This window comes from Nicotiana sylvestris, chromosome 11 (genome assembly GCF_000393655.2).
Source record: "Nicotiana sylvestris chromosome 11, ASM39365v2, whole genome shotgun sequence".
In the NCBI taxonomy this organism is placed as follows: domain Eukaryota; kingdom Viridiplantae; phylum Streptophyta; class Magnoliopsida; order Solanales; family Solanaceae; genus Nicotiana; species Nicotiana sylvestris.
In genome coordinates, this window is record NC_091067.1 from 34,748,467 (window position 1) to 34,763,188 (window position 14,722).

The following is a 14,722-nucleotide window of genomic DNA, read 5'->3' on the forward strand; positions in this document are numbered from 1 at the left end:
AGGAACAAAAGGCAATCAGTCGACTAACTCTCTTCTTCTCTCAACACACTGATCAGTTCTGTTTTCTACTTCTCTTTTCTTTCTGAAATACTTTTAAGTTCTCCTTGAATCTTCGAGTGTTCTGTTGAAAACCTGAGTTGTTTCTGCTGTTTGCTTGCTGTGGTATGTCCATCTTAGTTTAATACTGCTTCTCGACTATGTGTTTTACATCCCAATTCTGTTATGCTTTTTCTTTAGTGTTTTATGCAACTTTATCATTATTTTTCTTACGTGAATTCCTTTACACTTTACCCCTTTATATGTGAGTTATGGTTCAAAGCATGACAGCACTCTAATATTGTTGTCTATGTTTCTGAACTGGGTTCTTTGAATCCAAAACTCAATCAGTTCCCCATTCCCTTTCCCCCTTTATGTGTTTGAGACTTGGACTTGGGTATGGTAGCGTCCTAATCACTGTCCTGACCCTGGTCTGACCTTCAAAGGTCTGCTCCTAATTTGTTTAATCAAACAGGTGGTTTGGGGTGTGCTAGCCTACCTTGTGGCTAGGCATGACCACCACCAGTCACGGCTCCCCAATCCCCCTTTTCACTTTGCACTTACTCTTAGCTATTCAGTTCTGCCCCTCTCTTGCAAGCCATGCTTTGGGACCCCTGAGTTCCCTCTGAACTTGGATGCCTGAGGGTTGGCACTTCCACACTGCACTATTCTATTATTATATCAACTATTTAGAATGTTAAGCATTGCATGGAGTTCTTGAAGCTCCTTGGAACTTTGAAAAAATTCTGAGTAAGAGAAGGCCTCGGAATCTGGAATCCGGATTTGGTGAAAGACATAATATTGGGCATTAAGATTGAATTAGGTTGCTCGGATCTAGCTGTAGGCTGTGATGTATTTCTATTTACTTTCTTTCTTCTGGTTCTGTAATAATCTTGTAAAAAGAACTCGGGGAATATTAGTAAAGGGTGTGGGAGGGGTTTATATTACTTGCATGAGTTAAAGGGTAGAAATCATGCCTATAGGATTTTAATGCTTTCAATCACCTAGAGACCATATCTATAGGCCTTTACATTCCTTTAACTCAATCATTTAGAAATCATGTCTATAAGATTGAATATCACAAATCAGTAGAAATCCTGCCTATAGGACCTAATAATCGAATAACCCATTGCACGTAGAAATCATGCCTATAGGAAATACATGAAAACGTTAGGCAAACTGTAGGGTAACCAAATACTCATTTTTTCTTAACGGCTTAATAACATGTATAGATATCCTGCCTACAGGGTTCAAACTCGCCTAATCTTTATAAGCAATAATCTGGAAATTGGATTCAACTTTTTCAACAAACTTGTACTAATCTGTTTATTGCCAGAACTCTTACAAGTCTGCAAAATTCTCGATTTCTTTTTTTTAAACTTGCATCTCTCTTTGCTAAAACGGTCTTCAATCTTTTGCTTAAATTTTCATCTCAGGAAGCTGTTATATTCAAAACAGTATTCAGTTTGTTCTTACTTTTAAAGTCGCTTTACTTTCGAAACTCTTTTTCATAACTCTACTGTATTTCAAATCTGTAGATTTCAAAGTCAATTCCGAATTTCTGCAATCTCAACTATCTGTTTTAATCCTTTCTGCATTAGGCTTTTTCTGAAATTAGTACTTTCTAAATAATTCATTTAAAGTACTTCAATTTCTGACAATTGGATCCGAGTTGCCTAATGCAGACCTTTTATCTAATTCTATGTGTTAAATTGATCCGTCCGCCGTTTAAGTTTTAATTAAAGACCAAACCAGTATATGCAAGACATGCTAAACTAATTGTTATGTGATTTATGGGGTTTTATGTGAGCCTTGCATATTTATTTTAGCCCCCGCTTATTTGTTATTTGTTTTGACTGACGCCCTAGTATTTTATCCTTTTAAGCTCCATATATGCCTCCATCCCTTTCCTCCCTTTAGGATTAGAACTCCAAATACCCCGGGATTGATAGGTTGGGACGGGTACTAGCATGCAATAAATAAAACGAAACTAATCGCGTTTAATACCCTAACGGGGTGGGAAGGGTAGAATATGGAGATGATGACGGTGCACTAATATCTCGTGTGAGAATGATTGATGGGTATTGCACCAAACTGATTCATATTATATTTAAACCTAGGACCCCTTTCTCCTTCTTTAGTTATCAATGTTTTCTTAAATTAGTGTTTTCTTCAACTAAGCTTTTCTCTTTTCAAAATCACTTGTGTCTTTCTTCTTTCAAAATTTTTCAACTTGTTTACACTTCCTATGTGCAAATTTTGCTTGTTTATTTATATTCTTAAAGTCATAACTAAGCACGGTCGGGAACCACACTACTGGATCTTGAGGGGTGCCAAACACCTTCCCCTCGAGATAATCTCAAGCCCTTACCCGAACTCTGGTTTATCTTTCAAAACTCTTTTCTTCCTTAAAAGTGTCATAATGCACTATAATCATTAGGTGGCGACTCTTCAAATTCCATATCCCGATTCCTCGAAAGGGGAATAAGAGTTGTTTTGTCTATAATGTCGTAAACCCGATTTCGCCTTCTTTTAGGGAGGGAAAAAGGGGGTGTCGACAGCATGGCGACTCTGCTGGGGAGATACTTTAAGGCTTTTACCATTACGTTCTTTTTATGACTTTATTGCTTCCTTTGTTACCTTTATTTCCTGCTTTTAATCATTTCTCCATGAATACTAACTTGACTCTTCGTGTTTTCTTTTCCTTTAATTGCTTTCCCCTTTACTGCTTTACCATTATCTCAATTCCTTTTTCATTTTCGAGCATTTATTGTAATCTTTACTTTATGAACGTGAAAATACATGTAATTTGTTTCATTATTGTAATTGCATCTCTCAACATCATATCCCACTCGTGCCAAAACAAATCCTATAGCAACTCTTATAATGAGTGGTTGTGCCCTTCCGATATCATAACCTCTAAATGTGGTAAAGGCATATTTGCGGTAAAACCAGTTGATCAACGGTATAGTCGACGGTTCCGTGCCTTTCCCTATTGAGTTGTCCGCTCAAGGGTACCTTGTCTAGCACTTCAAAGTAGAAACCTTACTCTATTAAACATTTCATGCATCATGGTCAAACTTAGCCGAGTCAGTTATGTTGTCCGCATAATGACTCATTAAGATAGCCTAAACCAAAGTCCATCGGGTTTCCTCGAAACCCCAAACGGACACCTCCACTTTATGTGCATTTATTTGGAGAACTAAATGCTCTTTTGTTAATTATTGATTTAAATAGTCGAGTCCAGTGGGGGTTAAGGGCCTAACATTTTATTTTGTAGAAAATGAGGCACGAGGTCCCCAGATTCGGTATGGTATCCAACATCCACCCAAGGTTGCTAAGCTGGTGGGAAGATCTTCATGGTAGTGATCAAACCCTCGTCCGCAAGTACTTAGGGAATTTACCCTCACTTCTAGAAATCCAACCCAATAACAAGATCATTGAGGTTGCCACTTTGTTTTGGGATGGTGATCGATCAGTGTTCCGTTTCGGAGACTTGGAAATGACCCCTCTGCTAGAAGAGATAGGGGGCCTAGCTGGTATCCCTTGGTAAACTCCGGGTTTGCTTATGCCGGAGAATCGCAAAAGTAGAGGCTTTCTTAAGATGATGGGACTCAAGAAAAAACCCGACCTTTCTTGCTTGAAGGACTCCTACATACCCTTCGACTTCTTATACGAGAGGTATGGCCACAACAAGTCCTATCGCACATACATGGACGAATTTTCCCTCACCTCTTTGGGGAATATACATAGAAGAGTGTTCGCGTTCATGTTTTGCTTCTTGGGCATGATAATTTTCCCTATGAAGAAGGACAGGATCCACACCAGACTAGTCATGCTGACCAAGACCTTAATGGAAGGAATTGACGGGTAGTCTTTCAGCATAGTACCTATGATCATCGCTGAAATCTATCGAGCCTTGGGAAAATGTCAACAAGGGGCTCCGCACTTCGAGGGTTGTAATCTGTTACTTCAGCTTTGGCTTATAGAACACCTTCAGAAGGGCGACTACAGACAGGAAATCATACACAGGGATTGGGATGACCACATCACTTTTCATCACCCAAAGCGAATGAACTTCACGCCCAATATATTCGCTCAGCCAGAGGACGCCAGTGGATGGGTAGAGTTGTTCGAGAATCTAAAAGAAGATCAAATTCAGTGGATGTTCGAGTGGTTCCCAACAGGGGAGTTCATTATCCGTTCTCGAGACGCACCATTCCTCATACTCATTGGCCTGAGGGGAACTCATCCTTACATCCCCCTCCGAGTCATGAGGCAAGCCGAAAGGAAACAAATCATACCCAGGATAGAGAAAATGACTCATTTCAGAGGCGACTTTCAAGATGATGACAGCCCGCACAGGTGTCACACTCAGCATATGTGGCACTGCAAGCTCGTTTTAGGGAAGGAGTCTATTGAACCAGACAAGTATCATGTCGGGTGTGTGCCGCACTACACAGGTTGGTTGGAAGATGATCACATTGGTTTGAGTCACCTAGGGTTTGTCCATGGTCATAGGCTTATTGATGAAAAGACTGCATCAAAGGTTAAATATAATCAACTGCGCAAAAGGATGCGAGAATGCGAGAACGAACATCGGGAAATACAGGAAGCCCATGAAAAGCTGATCAACGAGTGGAATGATATGGCTGTCAACGCCAACAACCGACTGGTATATCTGGAACGAGGCTTAGTGGAATTGGAAGGTAAATTTCTGAAGAGGATCAATGATTGTCAGAATGCTGAGGGTAATGAAGGTGGGCACCTGGCCCGAGCTTACTTGCTGCTAGGACTGCGCGAGCTGGTGCAGCTGTACGAGGGAGGCAAGAGTACCGAATCTGGGAAGGTCCTTCTGGGACCAAGTAGTAGGACTCTTATTTTCTGCTTTCATAATGTAATAAGGCCATTGGCCATTAGTGATATTTTTATCATTTAGTTGTTTTAAGACTCGTCTTGTTTTTATTAATAAAATGAGGAATTTAGCATTATAAGTTCTCCAAATTTAATTTGTCGCTAGGCTTACCTCGGGCACAACGAGGCACCCAAATTAGGAAGCGATTTATATTCCAGCACAATGTGTTTAAATATTGCAATATTATTTATCAGAATCCGCACTAACTTTTTACCTTTTTGTTTTTTTTCTTTTATTATTTTTATTTCTCTCCCCAAAGGTTAGTTCGTGCATTCTAGCACCATCAGCGTACTCAACAAGATCCAACGGTCCTCCACCTCCTCCTCCTCCAAGTCCTACCAGAAACAGGAACAAAGGCAAAATGGGAGATACAAGTGCTAGAAAGGAAATCGAGGAAACCTCTGAGAACGCTTCAATCACTAAGGAAACTGCTGCTCATCTTGAGCAAACTTTGCTGAGATTTTGAGAAGAATTGGAACAAGTTCGAAACCTGGCAAGTCTGTCAATCACTCTTGTCGCTGCTGATGCTACACCACCAGCACAACCCGCTCATGCCCAAGCCTGCAACACCAGCAACAACACTCCACTGCACATTCCTGAAACACAAAATACCACAAAATACCATAACACTCCAATATTTGTGGACACCATGCCACATTACAGTCAGCCAATCGCCAGTGCAATCGAGACAGATGACAAAAGCTCCCTCATTTAGAATTTGGCCGCTGAGATCAAGAAGTTGACTAGTCGGGTCCAAGATTTCGAAGGTAACAAAAGTGTTGAAGGGTTAAATTACGAAGATCTCTATGTTCAGCCAGATGTTGATCTCCCGGAACGGTACAAACCTCCCAAGTTTGAACTATTTGACGGTACAGGTGATCCCAGGGTCCACCTCAGAATGTATTGTGATAAGCTGGTAGGAGTCGGAAGGGACGAGAAGATCCGCATGAAGTTGTTCATGAGGAGTTTGAAGGGTGATGCTTTATCATGGTATATTAGCCAGGATTCAAAGAAATGGACTAGCTGGGTGAACATGGCATCTGACTTTATGGATCGGTTTAGGTTCAACACTGAGAACGCACCAGATGTGTTTTATATATAGAATCTCAAGAAGAAGCCCACAAAGAACTTTCGCGAGTATGCTATTCGTTGGAGGTCAGAAGCTGCTAAGGTCAGACCGGCCTTGGAGGAAGAACAAATGAACAGGTTCTTCGTCCGTGCTCAGGATCCACAGTACTACGAGAGGCTGATGTTGATAGAGGGCCAAAGGTTCTCCGACATCATCAAGTTGGGAGAAAGAATCGAAGAAGGCATCAAAAATGGTATGGTCACTAACCTCGAGGCATTGCAAGCTACCAACAAGGCTTTACAGTCTGGTGGCTCATCAAAGAAAAAGGATGTGAATTTTGTGATGGCTGCACAAGTGAACAACTCCCCTATGAAGTACCAAACCTATCCCTCAGCTCCACTCACATATCAACCTACCCTAAATTACCAAGCACCATCACCTATCTACCAAATTCCATCACCTGCTCCACCACCTACGTATGAAACTGCTTCACACAAATATTCCCAACCCGCACCTATATACCAAACATATAACTCCCAACCTTCTCACTACCCATCACCTCCTACCGGTCAAAACTTCCCTCGACCTAGACCAAACTTCGACCGCAAAAATCCCAGACAATATACCGCCATAGCCGAGCCAATTGACCAATTATATCAAAAACTCAAGGCAGCTGGTTACGTTACCCCTATCCCAGCCGTAACTCCAGAAAATCCTTCCCAGTAGATCAACCTAAACAAGACTTGCGCATACCATTCCGGGATGAAGGGCCATACCATCGATAAGTGTCGCTCGTTGAAAGACAAGATTCAGAACCTGATTGACAACAAGATCATTATAGAAAAAGGAGCCCGCTCCTAATGTCCGCAACAACCCTCTGCCTGACCACGAGGGTAGAGGCATCCATATGATCGAGATCAAAGATGATTGGGACCCCAAGGGGTCAATCGGGTTGATAGCTAAAGGAGACGAGCCTAAGAAGCCAATAGTTACTCTCAATCCCATTGTTGTCCAGATTCAGCCCTCTGAGGGCGATGTGGTAAATGTGTCCGTACCACTCAAGTTTGAAGCACCACCTTCAAAGGCGCCAAAACCAATTGAGGTTGAGTTCGGAGTTGCAAGGGTGCCTATGCCATTTGAAGTTACTGTGTTACCTCCTAAGGCACCAATTCCAGTCTCCATGACTGACGTAACCCCGTTCAAGACAAATGCTATACCTTGGGATTACACCGCTGAGGCTAGAAGGAAGGGAAAGACATATACTGGGGAAGTGATTGCCGCACAGGGCATGACCAGGACAGGCAGGGTATACACCCCGGAACACTTGGCTGCGTCCATCAAGCAGGCCTCCGGGCGGAATGTTGAAACTGGACCCGATGACCTTTGGAGGAAAGTACAAGCCAAAGAGTACTCGTTCGTCGAGCAACTGAACAAAACGCCAGCACAGATTTCTATTCTGACTCTTCTACAAAGCTCAGAGGCACATAAAAACGCCTTAATAAAAGTATTGAGTGAAGCTTATGTTCCCAGCAACATAACAAGAGGCAAAATAGCAAACATGGTGGGGCAAGTATTGGAAAGCCATAAGATCACCTTCCATGAAGATGAATTACCGCCAGAAGGGCTTGGTCACAACAAAGTATTGCACATCACTGTGCAATACGAGGATCACTTTGTCACCAGGATTCTAGTCGACGGGGGAGCAAACCTCAACATTTGTCCATTGGTAACTCTTAGGACATTGGCCAAGGGATTGCACGAGATCAAAGACTGGGCTATCAGTGTCAAAGATTTTGATGGATCTCAGAGGACCACCATTGGAGAAATTATCTTATGCCTGCAGATGGGACCCACCTGGTTCGATGTCGAGTTCCAAGTCATTGACGTACCAGCGTCCTATAATTTGTTGCTAGGACGACCCTGGATCCACGTCGTTGGGGCTGTGGCGTCAACTTTGCATCAGGCTGTAAAATTTGAATGGAATCAAAGGGAAGTAATCATTGATGGTGACGGTAGCAACCCTATATATAGTCGCCAAGCCATCCCGATGATCGGAGGTAGAAGGAAAATCGATGGAGAAACATACCATCACATCGAGCGAGTCAACGCCATAGACAAAGACAAGTGGTGGGATAACAAAATTGAGAGTATCCTGAATTGGAGCGGGTATGAACCTGGAAAAGGACTTGGCAAGAACCTGCAGGGTATCACCAAACCTATCAAGCTGAAGAAGCACGGTACCACTTTTGGCCTAGGGTATGAGTAAACTTGGGAGGAGTTCAACCACTGGTCACCCCCATGGCGCGACCCATACCATCTGCTGGAGCACCCTATACCTCAGTTGGAGCAGATTTTTCAGCCACAAGACACTTTGTACGGATCAGAGGAAGACGAGGCACTAGCAGCAATAAAGAACCTGTTTCTGGAAGATGATATGGATTTTTGTGTTATCTTCGAGGAGGAAGTGGAGGAAGGCCCTTCCATTCAAGCTATGAACCAAGGAGAGCACCTCGCCAATTGGTCAATCAGGACCACCACTGCTCGGAGAGCCTCGGGCATTACTATTACATATCTTGATGATGAACCAATGACTTTGACTTGCAACGAGACAGTGCGACAAATGAATATAGACTCAGAAGAGGATGAGATACCAGAAGAGGTTGTTAGGGAGGTCAAGAATTTCGAGAACAGGCCCAAGTCTAACTTAGACGAAACTGAGGTCATCAATTTGGGGAACGCAGAAAATGTCAAGGAAACACGTATCAGCATACACTTGTCACCATCAGAAAAGGAAGAATACACAAAGTTTTTGAAAGAATATGAGGATATATTCGCTTGGTCGTATGATGATATGACCGGTCTTAGCACATCCATCGTGGCTCACAAGCTGCCGACGGATCCGGCATGCTACCAGTCAAACAGAAACTCAGAAAATTCAAGCCAGACATGAGTTTGAAAATCAAAGAAGAGGTCACCAAGCAAGTCAAAGCCAGGGTTCTCAGAGTAGTGGAGTATCCAACATGGTTAGCCAACATTGTGCCGGTACAGAAGAAGGATGCGAAGGTTAGAGTCTATATCGACTACCAGGATCTCAACCAGGCCAGTCCTAAGGATGATTTCCCTTTACCAAATATACACATACTGATTGATAACTGTGCCAAACATGAGCTCCAGTCATTCATCGATTGTTTTGCTGGATACCACCAGATATGGATGGATGAAGAAGATGCAGAGAAAACGGCATTCATCACGCCGTGGGGAATGTACTGTTACAGAATGATGTCGTTCGGTTTAAAGAATGCTGGTGCTACCTACATGAGAGCCATGACCACAATCTTTCATGGTATGATACATAAAGAGATCGAGGTGTATGTGGAAGACGTCATCACTAAATCCAGGAAAGCTGCAGATCACATGGGAGATTTGAGAAAATTCTTCAACAGACTAAGGACATACAACTTAAAACTGAATCCCGCCAAGTGTACGTTCGGGGTCCCAGTCAGAAAGTTATTGGGTTTCGTTGTGAGTCGCCGGGGAATAGAATTGGACCCATCAAAGGTCAAAGCCATTCAAGAGTTGCCACCGCCAAAGAACAAGAAAGGTGTAATGAGTTTTCTGGGAAGGCTCAACTATATCAGCTGATTCATAGCTCAGTCCATTGTCATTTGTGAACCCATCTTCAAGATGCTAAAGAAGGATGCTGCCACTAAATGGACTGATGATTGTCAAAAGGCCTTCGACAGAATCAAGGAATACTTGTCGACACCGCTAGTCTTGGTTCCACCTGAGCCAGGGAGACCCCTATTACTTTATCTTGCAATGTTGGATGGGGCATTTAGTTGTGTTTTGGGACAACATGACGAGACGGGAAGAAAGGAGCAAGCCATCTACTACCTCAGCAAGAAGTTTAGCCCGTACGAGGCTCGGTTTTCTTATTAGAGCGCACTTGTTGCGCCCTAACCTGGGTGGCTCAGAAATTGAGACATTATTTCTATGCTTACACCACTTATCTCATATCCAGGATGGATCCATTGAAGTATATCTTTTAGAAGCCCATGCCTACCGTTAAGCTCGCCAAGTGGCAGATACTGTTAAGTGAATTTGACATCGTTTATGTTACCCAGAAGGCAGTCAAAGGCCAAGCCTTGGCAGATCACCTCGCCGAGAATCCTGTAGGAGGAGAATACGAACCTCTAAAGACGTTTTTTCCTGATGAGGAGATAGCCTTCATAAGAGAAGACATTGCAGAATCCTATAACGGTTGGAGGATGTTTTTCGACGGAGCCACAAATTTCAAAGGAGTTGGCATAGGAGCAGTCCTGATAGCAGAAACCGGTAAGCATTACCCGGTATCCGCCAAGCTTAGGTTCCCGTGCACCAACAACATGGCCGAATATGAAGCCTGCATTCTAGGGATTAAACTGGCCATTGATATGAACGTTCAGGAGTTACTAGTAATCGGAGACTCGGACCTACTCAAACATCAGGTTCGAGAAGAAAGGGCAACCAAGAATCCCAAGATACTCCCTTATCTGCATCACATACAGGAATTGAGAAAGAGGTTCAGGAAGACGGAATTCCAGCATATTCCCAGGGTACAGAATGAGTTCGCCGATGCACTGGCCACTTTGTCATCTATGTTCAGCATCTAGATACAAACATTATTGACCCCATCCAGGTCAAGATTCACGACCAACCAGCTTATTGTGCTCACGTCGAAGAAGAAGCCGACGGGAAACCTTGGTTCCACGATATCAGAAAATACCTAACAACAGGAGAGTACCCAGAGCTTGCCAATGCTACTCAGAAACAGACACTTCGGAGATTATCCAACAACTTCTTTCACAGTGGGGGAATCCTGTATAGGAGGACTCCCGATATGGGATTATTAAGATGTGTTGAGGCAAGAGAACCAACCAAACTATTGGAGGAAGTGCACGCAGGGACCTGTGGACCGCATATGAACGGTTTTGTCTTGGAAAAGAAGATACTTCGAGCAGGATATTTTTGGATGACTATGGAAGCAGACTGGATCCAGTACGTCCGGAGAAGCCACCGTTGTCAAACACATGCAGATATGATAAAGGTACCTCCAAACGAGCTTACTGCAACAAGCTCACCATGGTCGTTCGCCGCTTGAGGAATGGATGTCATTGGACCAATTGAACCAGCCGCGTCAAATGGGCACAGGTTCATCCTAGTGGCAATTGATTACTTTACTAAATGGGTTGAAGTAGCATCATACAAGGCAGTCACCAAGAAAGTGGTAGCAGATTTCGTCTGAGATCGTATGGTTTGTCGGTTTGGGGTCCCGGAATCAATCATCACCGACAACGGTTCTAATCTTAACAGCGACCTGATGAAGGCAATGTGCGAAACATTCAAGATTAAACACAAGAACTCTACGGCTTACAGACCTCAAATGAATGGAGTTGTAGAAGCAGCCAATAAGAACATCAAGAAGATACTAAGGAAGATGATCGAAAAGCACAAACAATGGCATGAGAAGTTGTCATTCGCATTACTGGGTTATCGTACCACGGTCCGCGCATCAACTGGGGCCACTCCCTACATGCTGGTTTATGGTACATAGGTGGTCATCCCTGCCAAGGTAAAAATTCCTTCCTTAAGGGTCATATAAGAAGCAGAATTAGATGATGCAGAATGGGTCAAGAGTCGCTACGAGCAGTTATCCCTCATAGACGGAAAAAGAATACGTTGTTTGTCACGGTCAATTATATCAGAACAGAATGTCCAGAGCCTTCAACAAGAGAGTCAAGCCAAGGAAATTTACACCAGGACAGCTGGTGTTGAAGAAGATATTTCCATATCAAGATGAAGCCAAAGGGAAATTCTCTCCCAATTGGTAGGGTTCGTATATGGTGCATCGGGTTGTAACAGGAGGAGCCCTTATTCTCGCGGAAATGGACGGAGAAGTTTGGCTGAAGCCTATCAACGCAGACGCAGTAAAGCTATACTACATTTGATTATATGCTTTTCTTTCATGATGTAATTTGAACTACGCCTGACCTGATTCTCATTTAAGAGGGGATACGTAGGCAGCCCTATGGGTTCGGTCACATTTTAATAAAAATTCCATCTTTCCCCCCACTATTGGAACTGGGGCAGAATTTTGAAGAGGACCCTCAAAATTTCGAAGTAATTCGTCAGTTTTCTCATCAGCACCAACCCACCAAACTAGGGCAGAATTTTGAGGAGGGCCCTCAAAATTCTGGGATTGTTCCACGTTCAGTCATCCAGCACAGCCGTCAGCAGCGCTAGCCCAGTAAACTGGGGCAGAATTTTGAGGAGGACCCTCAAAATTCTGGAGCAAGCGAGGTTGTCGTGTCTTGAACCACGTTGCAGTTGTTGGTTCACCCCGAAATAATCAAGGAATTCTTGTTACCTATATATACATGCATTTGCCTTATATTCACTAGGTCATGCCCGAATGTCATTTGGATCGCATCGTTTAGCAACGCTACCCTAATGATACGCAACAGCAAGAGCCGGAGGATACGAACTAACCTCCCCCCTATATAACTCACAATTTTTCTTTGGATGCAGGAATTCAGGCAACGAATCAAAGTACATTTGCTCTTCAGAATCAAAAACCCTCCAGAAGGTCACTATCCGCACTCGACACTCCCCAACAGTCTTAATAGCACAAACTGCCCACCAGAATTCAGGCCTCAAAAGCAAAATGCACCCACTCTTTAGAGTCGAAACTCTCAAAGCAATCACTCATTTCGCAAAAGTCTACTATCTACACCCAACATTTCCCAGCAGTCATGATAGCGCAATCATCTATCAGCTAAGAGAACTTACTACTGTTCATTTCTTTACATTTCTGCATTGCATAAGGCTACTTGCTGCCTTTCGAGACTAAGCTCTGTCTCCATTTGCATTTTGCATAAGGCTACTCTCTGCCTCCCGAGGTTAAGCTCTACCTCCATATTGCATAAGGCTAGCTATTTGCCTTCCGAGACTAAGTTCTGTCTCCATTTGCATTTTGCATAAGGCTACTCTCTACCTTCCGAGGTTAAGCTATACTTCCATATTGCATAAGGCTAGCTATTTGCCTTCCGAGACTAAGCTCTGTCTCCATTTACATTTAGCATAAGGCTATTCTCTACCTTCCGAGGTTAAGCTCTACCTCCATATGGGATAAGGCTATCTATCTGCCTTCCGAGACTAAGCTATGTCTCCATTTGCATTACTGCATAAGGCTACTCTCTATCTTCAGAGGTTAAGCTCTACCTCCATATTGCATAAGGCTAGCTATCTGCCTTCCGAGACTAAGCTCTGTCTCCATCCGCATTTTGCATAAAGCTACTCTCTGCCTTCTGAGGTTAAGCTCTACCTCCATATTGCATAAGGCTATCTATCTGCCTTTCGAGACTAAGCTCTGTCTCCATCCTACATGGCTAAAATATCGCCACTTTATTTAAATTCTCGCTTTGGCTGAAATATCGCCACTTGCATTCAAATTCACGCCTTGGCTGAAAAATCGCCACTCTTTGCATTCATTTGGCCGAAAGATTGCCACCTTCTCATGGGCTGAAAAATCGCCAACTTATTCAAAGGCGTCATAGTTCGGAGGCACCATCTACATAGCCCGAGAACACCATTTCATGGCCTGCGAATCTTTACTTTTATGATCTTCATGGCCCAGGATATCATAGTCTGAGGACATCATCCTAATCGTCCAAAGACAAACATTCATGGTCCAATGGGAACTTGCATCACGTTTAAATTACGCAAATATATACGCACATCATCCACTTGCAGGTACTCCGGCTGGCTCACGGTTGTCTCAGCGATCCCGCTCCAGTTCTCCGCAGCCTATCCAATTCCAAGCACCCTCTCAAACCTGACTGTCGCGACCGTTCGATTAAATTTCCATCGGCATATTCTGCCAATGGTTCCTAAACTACATATGGCCTGATTCTTGTAAAACCAGGGATATGTAGGCAGCTCAGAAACCAGAGCACGGTCAAAATCCTTTTACAATCGCCGTTTCCTGTCAAAATTGGCCATCTTATCTTTACCCGACAACTCTTTCATCCTTCTCGGGTAAAGAGGGGCAGCTGTTGATACCCAATTTTTTCCTATATATTTTTATACTCAAAATACTTTGTATATGCATATATAAGAATCCCCAAGGGTTTTGGTCTTTTTCCCAAAATTCTTTAGGATCTTTAAAACCAATTTATGGCCTATTTTTGTACTATAAAATCCAAAAATTATTCCCAAAACTTGTCATTTTGGTAAATAATTTATTTTTTTCTCACATTTACATCAAAATATAATTTACATGATTTTTGCATAATTTTACAAGTCCATTTGTTATTTTTAAAACTAAAATTGCATGAAATTGCAATTTTAGCCTATTTCTCGATTTAATAGCATTTTTAATCACAAAATCATTTCTAATATTTTTAAATTAGTACTTATATATTGTTTATCAATTAAGTATTTTTAATTTGATTCTAAACATCATTTACTATTTTTGTAAATTCAAAAAGGGAAAATAGCTATTTCAATTGCAGCCCATTTTACTTTCAATTCTAGCCCAATTTCGACCTCAATTAACCCCAATTTTAAACCCAATTTCAACCCATTTCATACCAACCCATATCCCAATTAACCCGACCCACAGCCCGTTTATTTTACCCGCCCGGCTCCCCTTTTGATCCAGG

At 42.7% G+C, this 14,722-nt stretch overlaps 1 protein-coding gene across 1 annotated transcript; it reads left to right on the plus strand.

Moving 5' to 3' along the window:
- The first annotated feature begins 5,849 nt into the window (after positions 1-5,849).
- On the plus strand, positions 5,850-8,970 carry LOC138880918 (uncharacterized). Its single transcript, XM_070161103.1, has 4 exons — positions 5,850-5,978; positions 6,054-6,374; positions 6,862-8,257; positions 8,405-8,970. The coding sequence occupies exons 1-4, from the start codon at positions 5,850-5,852 to the stop codon at positions 8,968-8,970; spliced, it is 2,412 nt and encodes an 803-aa protein (XP_070017204.1).
- The last annotated feature ends 5,752 nt before the right edge of the window (positions 8,971-14,722 follow it).